General features: G+C 46.6%; 1 protein-coding gene and 1 long non-coding RNA gene across 2 annotated transcripts; one reads left to right on the top strand and one right to left on the bottom strand.

Moving 5' to 3' along the window:
- Positions 1-2,368: 2,368 nt before the first annotated feature.
- TOR4A (torsin family 4 member A) lies at positions 2,369-17,720 on the bottom strand. The gene is made up of 2 exons (XM_020800964.3): positions 17,488-17,720; positions 2,369-12,003 (listed from the first exon to the last, which is right to left on the bottom strand). Exon 2 carries the CDS (start codon positions 11,963-11,965, stop codon positions 10,724-10,726), a length of 1,242 nt encoding a protein of 413 aa, XP_020656623.3. The 5' UTR covers positions 11,966-12,003; positions 17,488-17,720; the 3' UTR covers positions 2,369-10,723.
- Positions 17,721-17,813: 93 nt separating this feature from the next.
- LOC144585168 (uncharacterized) lies at positions 17,814-22,941 on the top strand. The gene is made up of 2 exons (XR_013539682.1): positions 17,814-17,980; positions 18,890-22,941. It is a non-coding gene; the product is annotated as an uncharacterized LOC144585168 (long non-coding RNA).
- Positions 22,942-24,196: the final 1,255 nt, after the last annotated feature.

Below are 24,196 nucleotides of genomic sequence, written 5' to 3' on the forward strand. Positions count from 1 at the left end.
TTCTGGGCAAGGGATAACGATAAAAGAAAATACCAATTAAATTAAAATAAAACAAAACGCACAGAGAATCGGTATAGGGGAAAGAGGCATACATTACGAACGACACGCAGAACACGAGGCACATCGAGAAAGAAGTGATTTGTAACTACTTTACTTATAATTAAATTGCATGTAAAGTCTGGTCTCAAGCAAGGATGATTCCCAGCTTAGCTTCCGACACTCTCCGGGGGTTGCCAACATTTCACCCACTCCTGCTCCTGTGCTTTTACAAAGCAACCTGCATTTCGGTGGGTTAAATTTTCCCTTGACCTGCAAATGTACTGGGAGGGGAAAGTTTTTTTTGCCTGCTGAACATCTCAGGGTAGCCATTTAGAGGTGGAGGAGCAGAGCCAGTGAAAGACAGATGATATCATCATCTGTGCACTGGAAGCGGCTAAGTAACAGGGCAGAATCTATCCCACGAAAGAGAAGAAGGACGGAGAGATGGATCAGCAGGAATCGGCCCTATTCCCATCCCTTTTTAATTTGAAGATGATGATCATCATCATTATGTTAGAACTTGCAGAGCTGGAAGGGGACCCAATGGATCATCCAGTCCAGTCCGTGTCGAGGAGGCCCAGTGGGAGAATCGAACTCCCAACTTCTGGCTTCGCAGCAAGAGACTAAAAAACACAGAGCGATCCAGCAGTTCTGGGTTCTGGGACGTCAATGGTGCAGGGTGGGGTCTCCTTCCCAGAGAAATGGGATTATCCAGGAGGACAAGCCAAGCAGCATTGACCTTGCCGGGAACAGCCTGTACACAGTGCGAAATCTCAAACCCGCCGGCCCTTCCCTCCTCGGGGTTTTGAAGCAATACCCGGAGAGGTGGGGCGGAAACAGCTGACATGGCCTCCGGCTGAACCAAAAGGCCCAGAAGCAGCCCCCCCAGGCCCATGGGTACCTAATAAAGCTAATAAAAAATTAATTAATTAATTAATTAATTAATTAATTAAATAAATAAAACGGTACCAAAAAGCAGGGTGATTTGCACTCAGAAATACATCATCTTCTCTGTACACGTGTGAACCCATGTTGCATGTTTTGAAAAAGTTGCTTTTTGGGGTGGTTGGGGACTACAACTCCCATTATTCTCAACCACCAAGGAAACTGTGCTTTCTGGGAGTTGTAGTCCCCCCGCAAAAAAAAAAAAAAGGATATCTGGGTTGAAGCTCCTGTTTCTTATCAATTCTTAGTTTCTCCCCGCTCTAAAAGGACATGACGAAAAGCAACGAGCCACATAACAGGTCATGTAACAAGTTACTGTTTCTGAACATGGCAGCACAAATTGGTGACTTCTATAATTTGTTAGGAGATCAAATTCCTTTTTTTAAAAAAGATGAGGTCCGAAACTCTGTCAGTTCCCCCCCCCTTCCTCCCACGCACCCTCTCCTTTCTTTTCTGGATCAGCCCTTGTTTTTTTTTCTTTGCTATTCCATCTTGGTAATCCTCTCTTTAAATTAATTGTTTTAAATTGAAATTGTAGCTTTAATTTTATGATTTTATATATTTTTATACTGTTTTGTTTTATTTTGTAAGCCGCCCCGAGTAGACATGGTCTAGAGGGGCGGGGTAAAAATCAAATAAATTTAAAAAATAAAATAAAAATAAACCACAAAAGGCAGATATCAGTTGGAACTGCAAAAAGTTTAAACCAGGGGGTTTGGATCTGTAGGAAGAAACTCCATCTCTTGCTTTAGAACCACAAAATCCTCTTGCGTGCAATTCATCTGTTGTTGTGAGTGGCGCCCGCAGTCCTTCGGGCTTACTCGGAAGGGAGGGAGTAACGCCTGCAGGTCCCAAATCAGGATGATGATGAGGCTAATTGGGGAGGCAAACCCAGCCAGGTAGAGGAAACACCTGGAGGAGGGGGGGTTGTTGCGTGCGAAGCACCTTCCCACACTCATGGGAGAAGTCGCCAACTCTGGCGGGAGCGAGACTTTACGAGGAGGTTGCACAAGCTGCGCTCGGCCAACTTAGTGGTCGCCTCGGCGGCACCTCTTACGAGACTATACAAATAAAAATAAGAACATGCCCGTAACACCCTGATCCGGAGTCTGCAAATAATTGCTCAAGGTGCCACCTACCCTTTAAGCACTGTCGAAATCTTGGTGTTACTACATCTTCCCTGAAAGGCAGTCAGTCACAGAGATGGGAGGCAGCAGGAGAAGAGGAAGACCCAATAACATGAAATGGACTGACTCCCTCAAAGAAGCCACAAGGATTGAGTTTCTAAGGACTGAGTAGGACTGTTGAGGACAGGAGATTTTGGAGATCTATCATTCGTAGAGCTGCCATAAGTCCGAAACAACGTGACGGAACATAACAACAATTAAATAAATAAATATTTTTAATGCTGCAAACAGAAAGACAATATATTGCATTCAAGGAAAGAAGACAGGGCTAGGAGACCAAAAAGCTCGCTCATTCAATAGTCCACATGTTAATTGTTGATGGACAACTGATGAAAAACACTTGTTTAAGAACTACATTTTAAAATGTTATCGTGCAAAGAACTTAAAAAGAACAAAAAAAATACCAGGCCGAAAACAAGGAAAAATATGCAGTAAAACCAGAAAATAATATTAACAGCAACCATAATACACATTCTACAAAAGGCTTTCAAATATCTAGAAACATGTCCATGCACATTTAAATTATCTGACAAGGAAAAAAAAATTAATGCCCCCTTTCCCAAAATTCAAAGACTGTGTCAGAAACCAATTTGTTTACTGTGTTCTCGAATTTGTTAACATTTCCTAGAATCCTTCACCAAGATAATAGATTACTGACATTTCCAGTTCACAAATAGATTCCGTGATACATATATAGACGATGTCCCCTTGGCATCCTCTGCAGTTCAATCCAGTGGGTGGTATATATACCTTTAGTGAACCTCCTGGATCTTAGAAATGAAGGGAGAATGTTGTTGCTCATGTATTTTTTGGAAACCAGATTTAGCCGGGGCAGCTAAGATGTGCCGATATATATTTGCCAAAGGTGTTTCCGACATCAAAGTTAATATACGATCTTATGCGTTACGTGCACAGTTCGGAAAATGTACCTGTGTGGCCGCAGGTCGTACATAGGACATTTTACCATTCTTCGGCATGCGTTGATACGGACGTGCGCTAAACACAGACCCATCTCTCTTCCGGATTCAAAAGAGTTTCCCTTTGCAAGCTTGCAACTCATCACACTCGAATGGCCTTGTTAAAAAGCGAGGCACGCCCGTCACGTGTCCCAAACGGGGAGCATTATATGACACTGGGGCGAATTTGGGTGTGCTATCACCGTTCAGAAATAAATCGGGGGTCATCCAGCTGGCTGCTGGGGGGCAGAAATTTAGAGATACCCTAGGCACACATAGAATAAATTAAGTCTCAAACCGAAAATCACATCAATTCGGAGATGCTGGCACATTTTTGGGTCCGAGTCTTAAATCTGTGTCTGGATCTTTGGTCTTGTGTCTAAGCCTGGATTAAAAACAAGCTTTTCCCCAAAAACAAAACAAAACAAAACAGGGAGGGTTTGGTGACTCAGAATCCGTTCTGTGCCTTTCCTTTGGCACCGAGCCCTCTTTCGAAGAGTTTGTGTTCAAGGTCTTTGAGCATTGGGGTCTCTCCTTGTTCTCTGGGGTGTAATCCACAGAACCAGCTTTTTCTGATAGAGGGAAAACATGGAGAATCTAGGACCCTTTCTCCTTCTCGAGCGGGCGCACCGTCCGGCATGTTTGCTGGGATGCCACCCATGTGTCTTTAAAGAGATGCTCACCTTTGAGGTCTACTGCCAGGACGGTTGAGGTCCTCTCCGATGGCATGGTTTCGTCTCCTGATAAATTGGATAGAGCCTCGAGGTTTGGAGGGACTGAATATGCATCATGCTGCTGGTCCTCAGTGAGGGCCTTTTCTTCTTGGCCAGGCTCTTCCCTCAAAATCTGTAGGACGACCACGCCGACAAAGAGGAGCAGCCACCTCTTGGCAGCATCCGTCTCCTTCCGAGGCCAGCGTCTTCTGCTCAGAGGTGGGTACAGGATTCGGCTCGGCTTTCTGTTTCTCCGCACCGCGTGGCCCGGTGACATCTCCACGGGCAGTGGCTGGGGGTTTTCCGAAGGACTCATCCTTGAAGATTTGACAGAGAGAGGTTCGCTTGGGGTAAGCGACATCCTTCAACCAGACCTGGTGGCCACCGCAGAGAAACCTCAGGAGGAGTTGTTGAACTGGCTGGACGGCAAACACGTTCAATTCCAAAACCGAGGGATTGACGGAAAGTGTAATTGAGAACACACAACCTCCAGATCCAGGATTTTACAGCTTACTGTGCAGAATCCGGCTCTTGCAGTGGTTTTAAGCCTCTCCGAGGTCTTCTTATCTAATTTTTTTTTCTTTCCTCCTTAACCACCACCACTCCCCCCCTGGGGCAACCCGTCCTGGGTTATAAATACTTTATTTGCTCTGATTCACAGCCCTCTTTGCCTCGAATCGCTCACCTGTCCACACCCACAGGTAGCAACAGGGAGCGAGGCCGGGAGGATCCTGCTTCGAGCCAAAACTTCTGGCTGAGGCCGAGGTCCCCCGGAAAATCCTGGAAAATGTTCAAAGAGGTTGCCCTTATGTAGTTGCCGATCGCTAATAAATACCCGGCTACCTCTTGCAATAATGGCCAAACAGCACAGAGACAGAGAGGAAAACTATAGGGCTGTGGATTTGAACACGGGTCTATCAGTGCTGAAATTGAGGAAGGAACTTTTTATGTCCTTTTTGAGGGTTAGGGGTCTACCTGGCGATACAGGTGGTTGAATCCAAGACCTTCTTGCGTGAAAAGCTGCAGCTACTTGTGTGATCACATCTGTAGAAGAAAGAATTCATAGCTGTAGACGCACAGCGTTCTAGGGTGCCAAACACCTCTTAGCCCACCTTGAGCCCAGGAACGTCAGATTTCCATTTTTTTCCAAGATCCTTCCCGATGAGATCTACCGGCAAATCAATTGATTTCCTCAATTGCTCTCCCGCCCTTATGGTCATCGGGGTCATACTTAGCTTCTGGAATCAGACAAAATTCGTTGGCTTGTTCGTAAAACCCCATCTGTGTTCTTAGGCTGATTTTTTGGGGGATAATCTTGCCTTTAAAGGTTGATTCCATGCTTTGACTTCCAAGTCACTGAGAGATGTCGTGAACCTATGGCTTAATGCATGTTCTAGAAAGAGGAAAAATGAATAGAGCAATCCCATAAACAATACAAGCATTGTGCCTCCCTTAAGGCTCTTGGGGGGGGGACAGTCTTTCTACCCCCAACCTGGAATGCACTTAAAGCCTTCTTTTTTTATTTCCTTTTGTTTAAAAGAGATGCCCACGACGGCCAAAACACGGCCGATTCTGCAGTCTTACCGACACCGCGGCTGTACGGGTCACCTCGAGAGCAGCATTATAGGAGTCCTGCGTTGGTACAAAAATAAAAAAAAAATAAAAAGGAAAGGAAATGAACTGTCAATATTTGCAGGTTTGTGATCCGGTTGGCTAGGCAACCTGGATTTTTTTTCTAAGTCTTCCGTGTGGGAGGGACAGTGAGAAAGGCCTCAGGTTAAGGCGTTTCCCCCCAAGGCTGTCCAGGTGAGCCCAGATAGCTACCTGCCACCAGCACCCCTTCGTCTCTGCTTTTCTTCGGAGGCCACGCGGCTGTGGGCTTCGGCAGCCGGAAGGTCCCCCATCACTGTCCTGGGTGTCTCCTGCTCAAAAAAGCCGACTTATCAACTAGAGGTGGGCACATACGCAGCAGCACAGATGATGAATCTCCCCTTCTCCTCTCTTTCGTCTCTGGAAATTGACTTTGGTAGTTTGCCGTTGAGTTCTTCGCCACTGTTAAGTAATTAAATATTTCCATTCTTTCTCCTATAGATGTCTTAGAGTGAGTTACTGAGACCGTAAGCACCAGTTCATGAGAAACGGGTGGCCTATCTGGGGAACGTGTCGCTATTCTCTTCTGTGAGCCTGTCGGCGGCCGTCGTTTGCTTGCTGTTGATCTGTTCGGTTACCTCCTAGCCCGTGCACTGTAGAGAAAGCAGCCTACAATTTCAAGCAACTATAAGTAATGACATGTTTTCATTCTGTTTCCTACGAATGACTCAAGAGTGGGTTGCTGAGGATCTTAAGTGCCAATCAATGAGAAAGGAGTGGTCTCTCTGGGGGAACTTGTGGCTATTCTCTTCTATGAGTCTCAGCCCTCCTACTGCATAGCAAAAAAAAAAAAAGTGTTTGTCTCTTCTCGCGTGGGCGAGCGAAGCTAGCCCGCTCCTGTTGGGGCGTGGGTGCGAGAGGATGCAAAGAACACCGAGGCACCTGTTGGTATCAGTCAGAGCTGGGGAAATCACCCATTTGGCCCCCTTGTATATCGAAAAGTTTCGCTGGCAGCAGAAGAAAGAGAAACAGGAGGGAAAAAGAGAGAAGGTGGACCCGGAAAACTTAACGGCTTAAAGGTGTTCTGTTAAATTTAATTTCGCCAACATCTCCATGCCCGTTTGACATGAGAGGTTGGCCCCACCTGAAACACACCCTGGGTCATGTCTTTGTAGGATTGCTTTCCTTATTCCTGTCTCCAAGAAAGTTGCGCCTAGTGTCATCCTGGCGCTTAACGGCAACAACATCTGGGCCGTTTCACATCTGTTTGCCTGCGCGCTCGCTTTGGCCCCAGTCCTGAAAGATAGCCACATTTCGCTTATTTATTCCAAAATTTCAAACTCGCCCCAACCCCGAGGGCTGGGCAGAAGACGTTGCCGATAAAACATGCATGACAAAACGCACAAAGAAAAGAGAAAAACAGAACAGAAGTCAAACTTCGGCTTCCAGTGGCTGTCCCCTTGCAGAAAAACGGAGCAATATTTTTTTCTTAGAATATTGTCTACTTAAAGGAATGATCCGCAGTCACCTCTATGTGTGAGAGGATCAACAGGTGAAGACACCCATTTTTCTGTAATAGGTCTACACTCTTGGGACTTGAACCCTCTAATTTGGCTGAAATGTTTGATAATTAATTTTGTTGGCTTGTCTGACGGACCATCAACAGGTCCAAAGTCGACGACGAGCGTGCCACTGAAATGATCCCACAATTTTATAAAGTAATAATAATGACAGTAACAATAATTAGCTTTCAACTGCAAGGAACCCTCTGGATCATTGAATCTGGCCCGTGTCAAGAAGGCCCCGTGGGGGGAATCGAACTCCCAACCTCTGGTTCCACAGCCAGAGACCTCAACCGCTCAGCTATCCAGCAGTTGACAGCTTAAGGCCAGGAAAATAACTGTGTTCAATCCTGCAGGGGCCACCACAAAGAAGGCCCAGTTTTCAGGATTGAATGAGATGCTCCCGTTAGCATTTTGCCACAGTGATAACAACTTTTTTCTTCCTCTCTTACGAATTTGCTTATGATAACACCAAGGTCGTTCAGCCAATATGCTACCAAAGACTAATTACAAGAGGAAACCCATTTAGTCTTGTTCGCGTCTGATGATCTTCTCATCCCCAGTATTCTGAAGGTGAGATTCCTTTGGTTTGTGTCTAATTTTCAAGATTTTCCGAGATTCAAGAAGATTTTCAACTTCTTCATTTATACGTCTGATTTCTCAGACACAAAAATCTCTAGGCTTTCCATGTCTCCAGAATGATAGCGTGATTTCAGCTGTAATTACAGGTTATCTGTAATGTATAATTTGACCCAGACTTTCTTTAAAAAAAAATCTTTGCATAAACCCAGAATACTCCAATGCAAATTTTGACTCCAAACCATCTCCGGAGCTAAATCTTTCCTGCAATTAAACACGTCTTTGAGAAACTTTTGCCAGGTTTTAACGGCTCAGCAATTAAAAAAAAAAAATCAGTGCAGCTATTTTGCCAAACAGACTGGTGAATCAGATTCCCCCTCTCCTAAGTTTTCATGACTCATTTGTTTGATAATTATTATAGTTAATTTCAAAAGACATATAGCCTCCTGCAGGATATGCGGCTTTGCCTGACGAGACACATACCTTTTGTATGTGGTTTTTTAAAAAAAGACATACCATTAAATAGTTGTGCATATGATGTGCTATTTTTAGGGAAAGGTTATTAATAAACTACTGCTGACAGTGCAGAAAAAAAAACGCCACATGGCAACGAAGATAATAACATAAAATAAGATATGAGTCACCCCACACGGCTTTCTCAATCCACCTGCCGTGGGCCCATAGATTCTTGCATTCAGGTGTGCACAAGAAAAAGTTATTTTTAAACTCAAGACCCTGTAGGACAAATCCAATAATATCTTTGCTATTTTGGATGGTGCTTGAAACTTAGAAGAGATTCGTCAATGTGTCATCTTTCAAAAATACCTGGAGAAGCTATGGCAAAGGTAAGCTTCTAGATGAATTCGGACTACAATGCCCATGATTCTTTACCATTGCTTAGGCTGGCTACCGGTGATGGGAGTCGTAGTCCACCTAGCAGAGGACAACAGCTGCCCATTCTTGGGCGAGGGATAGCGTTGGCGCTGGTGGGAGGCAGAACTGGAGGAATTACTTTTAAAAGAAGAGGGGCTGAAATCCTGTTACTCTAAGTGACTCCACGTAAGGCTGATGATGTCATTGGCCATGGGGATTTTTTAAAAATAAAACATTCACCCCCGGGGATTAAAGACCTCCCATGCCATCTTGTACCCCCCGAGCAGCTTCCCGATGGTGAAAGGCTTTCCTGCGGACCCTTCAGGGTTGAAATCAGAAAAGTTATTTTTAAGTAAAAGACACCCCCTCAACGGATAACATCGTCAGCTTTACGAGCTGTAACTTATGCAACAGGATTTCAGCTAAAGTAATAACTAGTTACTTACTGCTTTATGGAAATAACTCATTAACTTTCCTCACTCTCTGCTACTTGAGGAGAAAGCGGTTTCATCGTTCATTAGTAACATGTTTTTATTAATCAATTTTTTAAAAAAAAATACACGCTGTAGTAATACAAAAACTGCCCCAAACCTCCAAAATGAACTCTGGGAAAAAAAAAACCAGAAGTATTCAAGTAACCCTTATAGCCCACACCTTGTACATTTTCACTTTATAGGTTACTTTCAGTTCCACCAGAAAACCTTTTAAAATATACTCTTCTCGTGCATTCACTTCATTGTTTTAATTTTGGGGGGAAATTCGGAACAATTAGCTTGATTTGTGCCAAAGGCCAGCGACTCCAAATTCATGTCTGTGTGGGTTGAAACGATCTATCCAAAGTGTTATAAGTCTCTTGTCCCTCCAAAGAAAGTTCAGCACGTTGACTAGTTTGGATTAAAAATCCGAGCGGATGTGGAGTCACTGGCCTCCCCTGGTCTCCTCAAACTCCTTCATCAAGTTTTGTTTTAATATGATGAAACAGACCTTTCCCCCACCAAAATATGGTATTGCTTTAAAAAAATTAACATAGTTTTTTAAATCCATAAATAAATAGGCCAAGCTAATTAGGGGCCAGGGAGAGCGATCTGTTGCAGCTTTTTAGCGATTTTAGCAGAGGCCAAAACTCAACGAACGTCCCCTGAGACTGAATTCATTGTTTTTGAGAAAACAGATTGAGTGTGTGTTTGAGCAATGTTCAAAAAGTAAAAGTTCGCAAACTTTTCGGACCAGACCTTTTGTTAAGAACCATATGGAATAATTCCTATTTCTTCATTTAACAATGATTTATCTCTTCGGCACCTACAAGGCCGACCGGACAACGTAGCCGTGTCTATGCGTGGAAGAGCGGTTTCGGTGGTGCGCGGGTGATTAAAAAGAAATCTCATTTCGGTTCATTTTAAAAGAATGTATATAATCAATTGCTCGCTTCTTCTGGAGGTCTGGACACTTCAGAGGCAGGAGAAAGCAAAAAAAAAAAAAAAAAAAAAAGACAGTCTGCCCATCCTTGAAGAATCATAAAACGGCAGAGCTGGAAGGACCCCAAAGGTCATAAAATCTGACCCCTGGCCAAGGCAAAAAGTGTGTGAGGCTCAATTTGACAGTACTGTATGTTCATTGCATTGCTATTATCCTTATTTATTGGGGTAGACATTAGATCATTAATTAAGCCGGTGGGTTCTTCATACTAAAAAGGAAGTCAAAGAAATAGTCCATATATTTTCCCCCCTCTGTCTCTTATAGGAAGTTAGCTGGCTCGGTGGCTTAGGTCTCTGGCTGTGGTGTCAGAGGTCGGCAGTTCGATTCCCACACTTGGCCTCCTGGGAGAAGAGTCAGCCTGGGTAGCCTTGGGCAAGCTGCACAGTCCCAGAAGAAGGGCTATGCATCAACCTGAAAAACCCTGGAAAACATCACCAGAAGTCAGAGCTGGCTGGATAGTTCAGTGGTTTAGAGACTGGGAGTTCGATCCCTCCCTCCCCATGGTGCCTCCTGGAAGAAGAATCAGCCTGGGTAGCCTTGGGCAAGCTGCACCGTCCCAGAAGAAGGGCTATGCACCAACCTGAAAAACATCACCAGAAGTCAGAGCTGGCTAGATAGTTCTGTGGTTTAGAGACTGGGAGTTCGATCCCCCCACGGTGCCTTCCTGGAAAAAGAGCCAGCCTGGGTAGCCTTGGGCAAGCTGCACTGTCCCAAGGTTGCCCCCTAGAGGAAGGAGAGGGAAATACACCTCTTGAGTCTTGTCTATAAGTCAGAATTGACTTGACAGCACATGAAGATGGTGGTTATAGGAGATTAACCGTGGCCACCACCTGCTTACAACCAGTTACGGCAAACTGCTGGTCTCCTTTGGCGTAATAGCTGAGCTGCCCAGCCAAGCGGTCGATGTGGCTGGGGTCAGGATAGATCCCTTCGCTCATCATCTCCTCGTAGAAGCAGCTTACGACGTGGCTCTTCTCCAGAAGCTGGAACGGTACAATCTCTGCCAGGGTCCAAAGTGGGTGGACTTGGTGGAGGACCGGACGGAGAACCCCCTGCAACTCTTCCAGTTTCCTCTGGGGTTGCAAGCGGTCAACGGAGACGTTCTGGAGGAGAAGGTCGGTGACCTCCTTGCCCCCAAGGTTGCTAATGAGGACGTAGACCGCGTTGAGGAATTCGTTGGTTTGGTTGGTCTGGAAAAAGCCGCCCAGCGTGTCCAGCAACGGCGTGGGCATGAATTCCATCTCGTCCAGGATGAAGAGGGGGATCCTCTCTTCCGTTTCGGCGCGAGCGACCATCTCGCCGATGGTGGCCGATAACTCTGACTGGCAGGAGGCCGGGGAGGTATCCCCCGGACAGTGATGGAGGGAGAAATAATGGAGGACCGACTCAGGGCCCATGACGGAGCGGAAGTGCTTGGCCAGCAGCCGGCCCACGTGGCTTTTCCCGACCCCGCTGGGGCCGTTGAAGGAGACCACCAAAGGTTTGTTGTGGATGTGGGTGGCCAGGTAGTCCTTCAAGAGGCCCATCAGGCTCTCCACGGCCAGCGTCTGCCCAAAGACCTCCCGGTTCATGGTCTTTTCCAGCCCGTCCAGGTCGTATCGCAAGAGATTGTCGTCCAAGTTCTCGATGGCGTTGAGAATTTGGAAGCAAACGATGGCGACGAGCAGGAGGAGACACCTCTTAGCTTTGCTCTTGTCCTCGGCGGGCAAGTACTTACGGGAATTGACCGGGTACAACACGCGGAAGTTCTTCGACCTCTTCTTCTTCTTCGAGCTCCTCGGGACCGGGGGCTGCACGTAGGGGTCGAAGGTGAAATATTGGGAGCTCTCGAAGCTGCTTTGGGCCAAACGGGAGGCGGCGGCGGCCGCTTTCGCTTTGCCCAAGGAGAACTGGCGCTGGAAGAGTTTCGCCTGCGGATCGCCCGGCAGGAAGGTTTTTTTGAGGACGCTGGCCGTCCTTCGTAGGCGGATGACGGCCCGGACGGGAGAAGACAGGAGAGAAAGCTTCTGCGGGCTTTTCAAGCCAGGCTTCCGGCCGGGGTCCATCGCCGGCTCTTCCTGCGCACCTTGCCCGTTGGTCTCCTCTGCGGGAATAAAGAGAAGAGTGAGGAAAGCAAGGAAGGCAGTGTGGCGCAATGATCAGAGTTTTTAATCACCCAATCTCCTGAATAGGACAAAAAGCTCATCCCACGTCTATCCCACACACTGCACCAGAACACAGACAGAGTTCTGACTCTTGTCCTCTTCAGAGGATGTGGACGACATTCAACCAGAGGTTTTAATCTTAGAACGGACCGCAAGGGACTCTGTGAATCAAACTCCCAACATCTGGCTCTACAGCCAGATGTGCAAGCCACAGAGCTATCCAGCTCTTAAGGAATGATACATTGATTACTCATGCTTTTAATTCTGTTCTCCTTCATATTGTGAGCGGCCTTGGGTCACTTTATTGGGAGAAAGTTGACCTATGAATGAAACAAGCAAGCAAGCAAATAAATAAAAATTAACAGTATAAAGTCATCTTCCAAGCTGTGATTCTAACCTGATAAGATATATATGGGTGATGAATATCTCTGTTATCCAGATAGGATTCAGCTGCTTAGGCTGCAGCGCCACCTCGAGGCCAATGCCTGTCAAGGCATCTCTTCAAGTTGGAATTAATTGCTGGATTAATGCATGTACTGTATGATAAATTTTAATGGCTGTGAAATATCCCGAAGGCTAAACAGATTGGGAAAAATGTCAAAAAGTTGTCAAATGCAAAATGTTAAAAGATAAGTGGTTTTTTTTGGGGGGGTGTTAAGGAAACTTAAAATAGCACAGGCTGGCTCAGTTCTCGGGCTGCAGATCCAGAGATTGGGAATTCGAATCCCCCACTTGGGTAAAGAGCCAGCCTGGGTAGCCTTGGGCCAGCTGCACCGTCCCAAGGTTGCCCCCTAGAGGAATGGACGGGTAAAGCACTTCTGAGTCTTCTCTACCTGGAAATCCTGAAAAGGGTCGCCATAAATCAGAATTAGCTGGCCGAATAGCTTAGCGGTTTACGTATCTTGCTGCAGAGCCAGAAGTTAGGAGTTTGATTCCCCCACTGGGCCTCCAGGGAGAAGAGCCAGCCTGGGTAGCCTTGGGCCAGCTGTACCATCCCAAGGTGGCCCCCTAGAGGAAGGGAAGGGTAATACGCCTCTGAGTCTTCTCCACCTGAAAAATCTTGCAAAGGGTTGCCATACGTCAGAACGTATTTGATGCCACGTGATTATTATTTAACGGTGCAAATGTGACCTATTTAAGAGATGAATTGGATTTTTTTTGTGTGTGTGTTAGAATAAGAGAAGCTGGAAGCTGGCTGGAGGCCACAAAAACGTGATTGTGCGTGCACTGTGCCCACAGTTGAGTTAACAGGAGGCGAGAGCGCCGGTGGCTCTGACAGCATGAATGGAACCCAGTCCGGGTTGTAGTCCGAACATTACGGGAGCTCTCCAGCATGCTGAACCCTGTCTCAGAATGCAGCAACGAACGTGTGCTTTCGTCTCGCGGTCGTGCCATGTCGGTCACTGTGGGAGACCGGAAACTGGGTGTTTACTCAGCCCGTACAAAGTTTTTCCCCCTGTCTGGATCCATTCTATTTACTCTTTCCCTCCAGCCAGCTTCCTGCTGTATATTCTAGATCAGAGGAGCGGTAAAGGGTTCTGCTCTTTTCCCAGCAATTTTTTGATTCCCGAGGAAACCAGCGGAAGGCCTCTGCTTTATGAAATCAAACTACGAGCTAGTTTAAAAACACAAAACACACAACAGCTTGTGATAACGGCCTTTGCATTTGGAGACGGGGCCCGAAAGGAAGATTGACTTATTCATTTTTTCCATCGGCCTTTCTCCTTAAAAAGGACTCGAGGTGGCTTAGGTCGTTTAAAGGCAATATGTAAAGCTTTAAAAAAAAGTATAAAAAATACTGAAAAGGATCAAACAAAAGGCGATAAACGAAGCAACATGAAAAACAAAAAGGTACAATCCGGTTAAAGACCCCCACTCGGGCGCTCTTGCTATTGGCTGTCAAAGTTCAGGGCAAGGAATAGGAAATTCCTTCTATATTTGACACATAACTCTATTTAGTCAGTGGAACTGCTTGCCACAAGGTGCCGCTGGTCACTAATCTCCGGAAATTCAAACCAGACGTCTGAGAAGAGGCAGCCGTGTTCGTCTGCGCTCGCATATCAGGCAAGAAACAAAAGAATAATAAGGAAGTCTGAGGAAGTAAGCAGTATTAAGAAGGCGCGTCTGAGGAAGTCCACGAAAGCACATGTTAAAATTATTGCAGTTAGTCTTCAAGGTGGATGGCATTTTCGTCTTCTTTGCGTTTTATTTTGCTTTTGCTTTTTGTCCGAGAAACCAGAGATCGCGATGGTCATTTTATAAAGCGGTGGTATCCAGTTCCAACTCCTGATCCGAAAGCATGTAACTGGAATTCCAGCAATTTTAATGTAGCCTCCAGAAAGAACTTAACATTGACTTAATTGTCAAAAAATGTCTGAAAGCTAAAGGCCAAAATGGTCAGTGGGATTAAACGGCTGAAGCAGGGAAGTCGCGGCCTTTGTAACTATAAGAGTAACTAATGTTATTCTTTGTAATGCATAACTTTTAATTTTTATGCTATAATTACTGGGGGAGAGGTGGGACTAATTATAAGTAACTTGTTATTTGATAGTGGTTGTAGGTTTTTCGGGCTGTCTGGCCATGTTCTTAAGGTTTTTCTTCCTAACGTTTCGCCAGTCTCTGTGGCCGGCCTCTTCAGAGGACAGGAGTCAGAACTCTGTCTGTGCTCTGGTGCAGTGTGTGGGATATAGTAGTTGAGTATTTATAGATGTGGGACCAGCTTTTTGTCCTTTTCAGGAGATTGGGTGATTAAAAAGCCTTCGAGAATACAAATGATTATTTGTAGTGAAATACTTCTAAATTTATGGGATGTGGTGGCGCTGCGGGTTAAACCGCAGAAGCCTCTGTGCTGCAAGGTCAGAAGACCAGCAGTCGTGAGATCGGATCCATGCGACGGAGGGAGCTCCCGCCAACCTAGCGGTTCGAAAGCATGCAAAATGCAAAATGCGAGTTGTATTTTCTAATCTCTTTGTCTTGGCCGTAGGTGAGTTTCTCTGAAGCACCCGACCCCACTGTATGACAACAAATTTCGCTCCCGGGAGCAAATTTTGCTCCCGGGAGGTTCCCCGTCACATCCCTGCACGAGTGCCCGTTCTGAGATTATTTCTGTCCATCAAGGAACTAATGAGCAACGTAGAAGCTCGGCTGCTCAGGCAGGGGGACACAGCAGGGATGTTGTGGGATTTTAGGGCTTCATTTTTCGCTCTTCCTCAGAGCAGTTGGGGTGGGAAGGTGAGACTCTCTTAGGCAAATGGAAGGATCCAGGGGGCTTTGCATATACTGGGCCTCCGTCGGGCCCTATAGCGGGGTTGGAATGCCCAGCCAGGTTATTTATTAACGCTGAGGTTTGGATCCGGGGCTCAACGTCGCAGGCTGAACCGGCCGGGTCTCATTCCTTATCAGAAACCCTCTGACGTTGCAGAGAATGAAGCCTGCAAGGCCACAAGGGGAGGACAGAGGAGAAGATACCATCAAGCTTCTGTATGAGAAAAAATAATAATAAATGCAAATTTCCCCCTTAGTTAGGATACCGACCTTTGAAATCACCAGGCGTCTCATGGCCACAGATTTCCTTTCTAACAAGCTTCTTATTTCATCAGGGGGTCAACTTTTAGGGGAACGCAGCCGCTTAAGCCTGCTTTAAGCCAGACTCTTCTGGGTCTTAAAGGTTAAAAAGTTTTTAATCTGACCTAAGCGGCTGCTGGCCCACGCTCCTTTCCTTTAGACCCTCCCTCACCCGCACCTGAAATTTCTGCCGAGTTGAGTTGACGCCTCATTTTTGACTGCCCCCCACTTTCAACGGGCTGGGATTCGAGGCTTCGCGTTGCAAATACGATTTTTTCTTCTTCTTTGCTTTCCTGCGCTCGGATCTATAGTTTAGTTCTTCTCCGCTACAAGGTCACCTTTAAATTGCAGTCGACGTCCTGTGGATCATCTTAGAACTGCAGTGTCGGGAGGGGGGACCCTTGAGATCATTCAGTCCAGCCCCTGCCAAGGAGGCCCCAGTGTGGGAATCGAACTCCCAACCTGGTTTGCTCCCTCCAAAATCACAGTCTGAGCCTTGGGGAAGCGCTCCTGGATCTTTGTATGACAAGATCCCAACTTTATTAAAGGATGTGGATCCTTCTGATTTTTGCATCATCATTACTACTACTACTGAATCATCATCATCATCATCATCATCACTACTACTAATACAACGATTGTCATTATTGTCAGAAAGAAGGAGAATGCTTTCTTGGCAGGGGGCTGAAGCGATGAGGAAAGCTTCAGCCGCTTTATCCTTTTTCTGGTTAATGGCAGAGGTGCAAGACTGGTTTAAAAAGTTGGCAACCCCTTTAGATGCTTCCCTAACTCAAGACGCAGGGGGGCGCAGAAGGGTAACAAACAAGCCCAAAATGATCCGGTCAACCCGAGACATGGCTTAGTTTAACTTAGCACCACGTGCTGCCACAGAATTTCAAAGACCTGGTTTCGATACAGCACATGTATTTCTGCCTAAGGGAGGAAGTGGATTTTGTTGCTGATGTTTTGATTTTTATTATTATTATTATTTAGGAGCCATAATTTTGCACACCGCCTCCTGCCCAGAATGTAAACGCACACCCTAAATTCTAGGCCTAGAACATAAATAGTTTGCAGAAGGCCAAGATCGGATACATTTTTCACTAAGTTGCAAAGTTCGCCCGTTTCCCAAAAGGATCTATGCGTCCATAGAGGTTGTCATCTAAAGCTTTGATACTCCCTCTTGTCGTCTGTGCACGTGTACAATTCACAACCCGTTGCTTTCTCTGTTTGCACCCTGCCGAAAAAAAGCCGCAGGCTCTTGTTTTCCGGCATCTAAGCCAAGAGACAGGAGGTTTGCCGGGGGGGTAGTGGAGATAAAGGTTGGAGAAATCAGCAGTTTTAAAGTTGCCAACTTTTAAATACACCCATGCTCCTCTGCCTTTATAGCTGCAGCTCAATCGGAAAGGACTAGCAGGTGGATTTTTCCTTGCTGACATTTCCTCCCTAGGGTCCCTGAGTCTTTTACCAGCGCGCAAAGCGGGCTGGATCCATTCTCCATCGTCAAAGGAAAAACTGTCCGGATATTTGCACATGTCTCAGCTGTTCCAAAGGCTACCAACCTTTCTGTACGGCTGCCAAGTGTGTTTGGTTTGTTGTGCTCCTGTGGGCTTTCTGTGGTGCCCTTTGGTCTTTTGATCGCTCCGGCGCGACCGCCCGTCATCCTTTCATGGGATGGAAAAAGCCGCGGCTGATTTCTCCGGGTCAAAATCGGCCGGCGGCCCATTTCTGATCCATCCGCGTGTTTAGAACCCAACTCTTAAAAAAAAGAAAACGCACGGGGGGGCGCTTTGACCTATCCATTGCAAACCACCATCCTCACCACCCCCTTGACCGACGCAGAGAGACAGAACATTTACCGGGTTTCGCAAATGTCACCAGCCGGGTTTTCTCCTCCCTATTCCGAAGACCCTAAGAGCCGGTTCCATCGGGAAGCTGAAACGCTGCGGTTTAGGCTTGCTGGCAACCGACGGATCCACATCTGGAGCTGAGAAGCCCAGCTTCCCCGGGGAAAGGCACTGCGGCCTGCCTCTGGGAGTGTGTGAAAAAGAAAGACACACACACTCCAGAAAGCTAGGAGGGGGTGCGGGGCCTCCTCCCTCTGGCGCTTCCTCCTTGCTCATCCAGAAAAGGCCTTATCTCTATCGCACTGCACACAGCTGTGTTTAGCTGTTAGTGTGCAGGCTGGCTGTTTGCCTGGGCTGTTGCAACAAGAGAAGTTTAGACACACACACACACACACAATCCCTCCCGCTTCGAGGCACCCTGACCATTATTCATCGGCTGCGTCCGCCCTGCACAGGAAACCCAGTTCTGGCCACAAGCCGGAACGGACCGCCTGGCCGTCCAGAGGTGACGCGAGTGTCGAGGCAGGCCCCCTGCTAAAGCTTGCAAGCCCACCTTTCCTGGATGGCATAGGAGGAGGTTGGGAGTTCGATTTCTGCCTCCCCTGCGAGTAGAGCCAGCCTGGGTAGCCTTGGGCAAGAAGGGAACGGTCTGCCACTTTGGAGTATTCTCTGCTGAGAAAACCCCCGGAAAGGATGGCCATAAAACCAAAGGAGCTGGCTGGATAACTCGGTGGCTGCAGAGCCGGAGGTTGGGAGTTCGAATTCCCGCTCTGCCTCCAGGGAGCAGAACCAGCCTGGGGGGCCTTGGGCCAGCTGCACACAGTCCCAAGGCTGCCCCCTAGTGGATAAGATGCAGGAATTGCAGGCATCGGGAAGGAAGGAAGGAAGGAAGGAAGGAAGGAAGGAAGGAAGGAGCTGATGATGGATAGAAGGAAGGAAAGAAGGAAGGAAGGAAGGAAGGAAGGAAGGAAGGAAGGAAGGAAGGAAGGAAGGAAGGAAGGAAGGAAGGAAGGAAGGAAGGAAGGAAGGAAGGAAGGAAGGAAGGAAGAGATGATGGATAGAAGGAAGGAAGGAAGGAAGGAAGGAAGGAAGGAAGGAAGGAAGGAAGGAATGATGGATAGAAGGAAGGAAGGAAGGAAGGAAGAGATGATGGATAGAAGGAAGGAAGGAAGGAAGGAAGGAAGGAAGGAAGGAAGGAAGGAAGGAAGGAAGGAAGGAAGGACCTTATAACTTGGGTTACAATAGCATAGCTTCGGAGAGATGAGGTCCCAAAACTTCTGGAAAGTTAGAGAACTGCTGCTTCAGGAAGAGAGGCCGGTGGACTGACTCTGCCATTGCCCAAAAAGGCTGCCAACTCTCTGTTGTTCAAGCTGTGACTTGAACGGAGGCTTCAATCCGAAGTTTTTTTTTGCAGGTGAGCCTGTTTCCCTCGGCGCCATGGATTGGGGACAAGACTCGACCTGCTGAAAAAGCGTGAAGCGTTGGCCGCCTTTACTACACGCAGAGTTCGGAGCCGATCACAGCCACTGAAGGCCCGGGGTGGGGTGTGAGCGAGTAGAGGGGGGAAAAAAGGAAGGATGGGAAAGGAGGTCAGAGGGAGGGGGAACGGAAGACAGGAAGGCGTTTAGAAACTCACGGGGTCTAGCAGGTCTAGCAGGCAGGAGTTCAAACCTCCCATTGAGGAAAAAGCTGGATTCGTGCAATTTCTGCTTGCTGTAAGCTATGCCAGAAAGAAAGAAAGAAAGAAAGAAAGAAAGAAAGAAAGAAAGAAAGAAAGAAAGAAAGAAAGAAAGAAAGAAAGAAAGAGTTCTAATATTTTTAATGTATGGCTTCTTGGGCACCCCATTTAAGAATCAGAAAGCCACATAAGTCAAATTCAGACAGGGGCATACTATCAGCATGCACGCCTTCTCAAATTGCACGGGGCAGTACATTCCCTTTCCAATAAAATAAAATAAAATAAAATAAATCGCAACAGCCCTATAAGGTAGGCTAGGCTGAGAAAGTCTTCCAAATCTCTGATCCCCTTACAAAGTGTACAACTAATGATGCAGGTAATATAAACCCAGATTTCCATACAGAAACTATTTCAGCTTTTCTTTTTCTTTCTTTCTTTCTTTCTTTCTTTTCTTTCTCTCTTTCTCTCTCTCTTTCTTTCTTTCTTTCTTTCAGGGCACGCAGGAGATTGCGAACATTTGCTACTGTCTACTGTTGCTCAGCGTATCGCAAAATTAAGGCATCTTGTTCACTCACCGCCACAAGATCCCCCCGTATCCTGCGAACCGAGCCCCATGGCGTTCACTTTTGTGCCTTTCTCCTGGACCAAAGCAGGCTGAGTTTCGGAAACCTGCCCGCTTTGTTTCCCCTCTTATCACCTTTTCCCGGGGTGTGTGAATGCTAGACTTCGGATCATGCAAAACCCTCGGAAAACGCTCAACAATAGACAGGTGTACGCTGTTGTTTGCATAGCCTCCATCCTGCCCCTCCCCGGGTAGGTGGGTAGAAAGGAGCAGTTTCAAAGCAGCAATAAATAAGATCCCTGCAGAGATATGCGGCATTATATTCCTGCCGATTTCTTTACGGGTACAGTTCAAAGTGCCATTTTTAACCTACAAAGCCTAAAACGGCCTCGATCCGCGCGGTCTCAAGGACCTCGTCTCCCTTGAGACCATCAGAAGTCACACTCATAAGCGTGCTTTGGAGGCCCTTCTCTGTGGCTGCTTCCAGAGACTGCGGAACTCCCTCCCACTGGAGGGCCAGCTTGGGCCCCCTTCTTGGCTGTCCTTCCGCCAGCAGGCCAAGACCCTTTTCTTCAGGCAGGCTTTCCCTGAGCGACCGGGGTTATTAAACGGATTGTCGTGCCTTGTTGCTTTGAATTGTGTTGTTGGTGTGGCTTTTGTTTACCGTTTTTTTAAGCATGGTTTTATTTGATCCCTTTTAAAGTATTTGTATACTTCCTGTTTTCAGCTTTGACTCTTGTAAGCTGCCTTGGGTCCTTTTTTAAGGAGAAGGGGGGTATTTAAGAAACATTTTAAATAAATAAAATATAATGGGAAGGGATGAAATCCAGAGCTAAGCACTGTATTTTCCCCGGCGGGCGTTAGAACAGGGATTGTGGCTTTTGATACTGGCCAGCCCCGGGGAATCATTAAGAGCATCCCAATTGGGGGTTCTGAGTTCGAATCCTACCATTGCTCTGAAACCCACTATATGGTCTAATCAAAGCCCCTCAGCCTGATTTCCTTTTTTTTTTTAATAGGGTGGTGGTTATCAGGATAAAAAGAGCCAGGGAGAGTTGTGGTGGTTCAGACTTGTTCAGGTGGAGAAATTCGGAAGAAAGGTTGCCAGTTCCAAGGAAAAAGGTGTTTTCCCGGAGCTAAGGAATGCTTTGCATGTGGCTCGTGACCTCTTAGATAAGACCGGCGTAGCAGGTTTTTATACGCAAGTGCTGCAACTTGATCCCGGCTTATTCCAAAGGATTGAGCCTTGAGATATCGCAATATGGACCTGCCAGACAGGTTGGACAGTGACTCCCATTATCCACACCTCATCGGAGGACGATGGCAGGTGTAATTCAACATATCTTTGCAAAAATCCCTTAGACCCGTCCAAATCTCGTTGTGAGTCTTTTTTGTTCCCGGGACGAATGTGGGAAGGTTTGTCAACTAATTAATATTGATCATCAAAACTAAAAAGGCAAGGCATTTGAAGAGCGGGTGATGTAAAATTTGGGATATCTCTTGTTTTGATTTTGCCAGCCTCAGTCACGAACTGCCATGGATCATATCATCGCAAGACAATACTGCATGCTTTGCATTAAATGCAAAATATTGCATGTTGTCCATTTTGCCCTGTTGAACAGAGAATATCTGTACATATCAAGCATCAGCTACTAAAGGCCAGGGCACTGTGAAACATTAAATATTATTTTATGTCCTTATTCAAATATCAAGGACCACTGAAAGTTAGTTCTCAAATATTGTCAAATCCGCCTTTTTTTCACTGCCAAACCGCATTGATCACAAAGACAATTGCATGCCATCTAAAATGCACTATGAAATACTAAAAACTATTGTAAATATGACGGTTCTTGAGTACTTGCACGTATCGTGTGAAGTTCTAACTGTTAACACACTTACGACCACATTATATAAATACTAATTGCCATTGTGTGTTGTCCAGTGAATTATCCCAAACAACAGCAGTCCAATATAATTACTGGAATAAAGCGGAAAGAAAGCAGAGCATAATTCGAACATCATTTGATTCCAAACGCAAGTATAAAATGTTTGGATAATATTTCACCTAGCAAACAAGTGCTATTGAGTTCCGCGGGAACAGATTCAGATGCAAAGGAGTTCGCAACAGAAGTCCGGGGCCACAAATTTAATTTCTGCGGAACCCGGGGTGTTTCTGCAGACCGTTTATCTTTAGGGAAGCTGGCGATGGCTGCTTTCGCTCCACCGGAAGTGTAGATTATCCGAAGACTGCATTCTTTGAATTTCAGACATCAGGAAAAAAAAAAGAGGTCAGGATGGAACCGCACCCAGAAAATTTATATACAACGGGCTAAATCCAGAGACTAGAAGGTGCCTCCTGCCAGAGGTTTTTACCCATATCAGTCCCCTGCTTTCCATCATCTTCAAACAAACCTGGTTTGTGTGGCCGCAGGTTTTTCGTCCTGCAGGTCCGCTGTCAGCTTCTGGAACAAACAGAACACTTGGCGGAGCGGGTAAAAGGTATCCGGGAGGGCCCTATACCCTTCTCACCAGCAATTGAAAGGTTTGTTAGTGCACTGACTCAAATTTCGTGAGGTTTCTGCCAAGTTTTATTTTGTCCTTCCCTCCCTTTTTTCTTGAAGAAACGTTCTGTCAAACCAAAAAGCTTGCAAAGTTTCTTTAGGATCTGGGGCCTCTTCCTAGTAAAGGTCTCACTTGACTGAGCCTATACACACATTTTCGCATGACGACGATTTCGCTGTACAGCGATTTTAACAATGCATTATCGGCGTCATGCGGGGCACCACTTACGGAAGTCTTCAATAAATGGACCGACGTCTGACATTCGTTACAGAAAGAGTCTTGGGATAGTTTATTCTCACCTAAGTATTGGGGAGTGGGGGAGAAAGGTAGTCTTATATCTTAATATCAAACTGATTCTATCAATGTGGATTTTTAGGCAGCCAAAACTGAACCATTCATGCTCGAGAGAGCGGTGGCTGCGGGTTTTTGGAGACCTTCGATATTGCAGTCTAGAAACAGATTTTCAGCAGAAAAAAAAATCCCAAACTACACCAATGAGGCTGAGCATGCGTGCTGCAAAGTTTAACGTTCATCTGTCCGCAACAGCAAGGAATGAAACGTTTTTATTCTTTCTCCTCCAAATATCTCAGCATGAGTTACTGAGACTGTAAGTGCCAGTTAAGGAGAAAGGGGTGGACTATTCTGGGGAACTGGGAGCTATTCTTCTCTGTGAATCTCTGTATTTCTGCTGTGGCGCAAAAAGGACTTTTGAGCAATTCAGAATTCGCCAACGGATGTCTTATCTTGCTGGCATTACAGATCGGGGAGGGTGGGGAATGCGTTGCGGCTGCCAGGAGGTTGAAATATTATGATGCAGGCTCATTTGAAGTTCCTGAATTTAGGGAAGTTACTTGTTTGAATGACGGTTTCCAGACTTCCTCCACCCAGCGTGACTGAAAGGTCGGGGCTGTTTGTAACTTTCATTTCTGAGGGTTCCCACCCATCGGTTACAACCCCATCTCGTGATCTCCCACCAGAGAAAAAAGTGAAGAAACGTCCCAACGAGGAAATGTTATTTTTTAAAAAACTGTTTCAGGCATCATCCTTAAGAGGAAGGAGGAAGGAGCAAGCCGCCTTGGGCTTACTTCCGCATAGCCTCAAGGAACAGAAACATTTTTTTTTTAAAAAAGGACACCCTAGCTTCATTTCTGGACACGAAACTGCTGGCGCGTTGCCTGCTCCCTCCAGCTGCTACGCTGTTGTGCTTTCCCGCGGCTGTCGCACATCTGGATATTTCATTGAGGTGCTTCATATAATTGTCAGGGTGGAAGAGATCTCTCAAGATCATCAAATCCAGGGGTTCCCAATCATGACTCCCCGGAAGGTTCTTGGACTACAACTCCCAGAAGCCTTTCGCCACCCGCTGCGCCGGCCAGCCCCCATTAAGGTGGCACACCGGGGAATCGAACTCCCAACCTTCTGACTCTGGAACCTTTTGTTCAAATCAGGGCAGGAAGGGTGCTGTGCCACTCCCAAGAGGGGACGTGTGCAAACATGCGCCGGTTGCGCCTCCCTCGTGCATTCTCAAGTCTAGCGGATCCCTCTCTTTGTTATTAGCGCTTAATACAAATTCCACGGAGGGAGGAAACTTGTATTAATCCGATCTTCCAGTCCGCTTGAAGCAACACAGACAGCCTCCCTCCGGGGCATCTTCTCCCAACCCTGTACAGGTCAGGCGAGAAAGAAAAAAAAAGGGGAGGGCTGCAAATTCTGCGTCACGGCAGCGAGAATCTGGATCTCCCACGCCAGGCCGGCGCTCCGAACAAGCTCACGCCGGCTCTGTTGTTGTGACAAGACTGGACAGAACGCGACATCTGTGGCTCTTAAGCCGCTGCGTCCCCACCTTGGGTCCCCGGGGTGTTCTTGGACGGCAACTCTCGGGAATCCTGGCCAGCCCAGCAAGAGATTTCTGGGAGTTG

The sequence above is a fragment of the Pogona vitticeps genome, chromosome ZW-PAR (genome assembly GCF_051106095.1).
Source record: "Pogona vitticeps strain Pit_001003342236 chromosome ZW-PAR, PviZW2.1, whole genome shotgun sequence".
Lineage (NCBI taxonomy): Eukaryota > Metazoa > Chordata > Lepidosauria > Squamata > Agamidae > Pogona > Pogona vitticeps.

What these genes read in the sequence shown, in the direction of transcription:
- TOR4A (XM_020800964.3), bottom strand. Translation starts at nt 11,965, where the DNA reads ATGGACCCCGGCCGGAAGCCTGGCTTGAAAAGCCCGCAGAAGCTTTCT.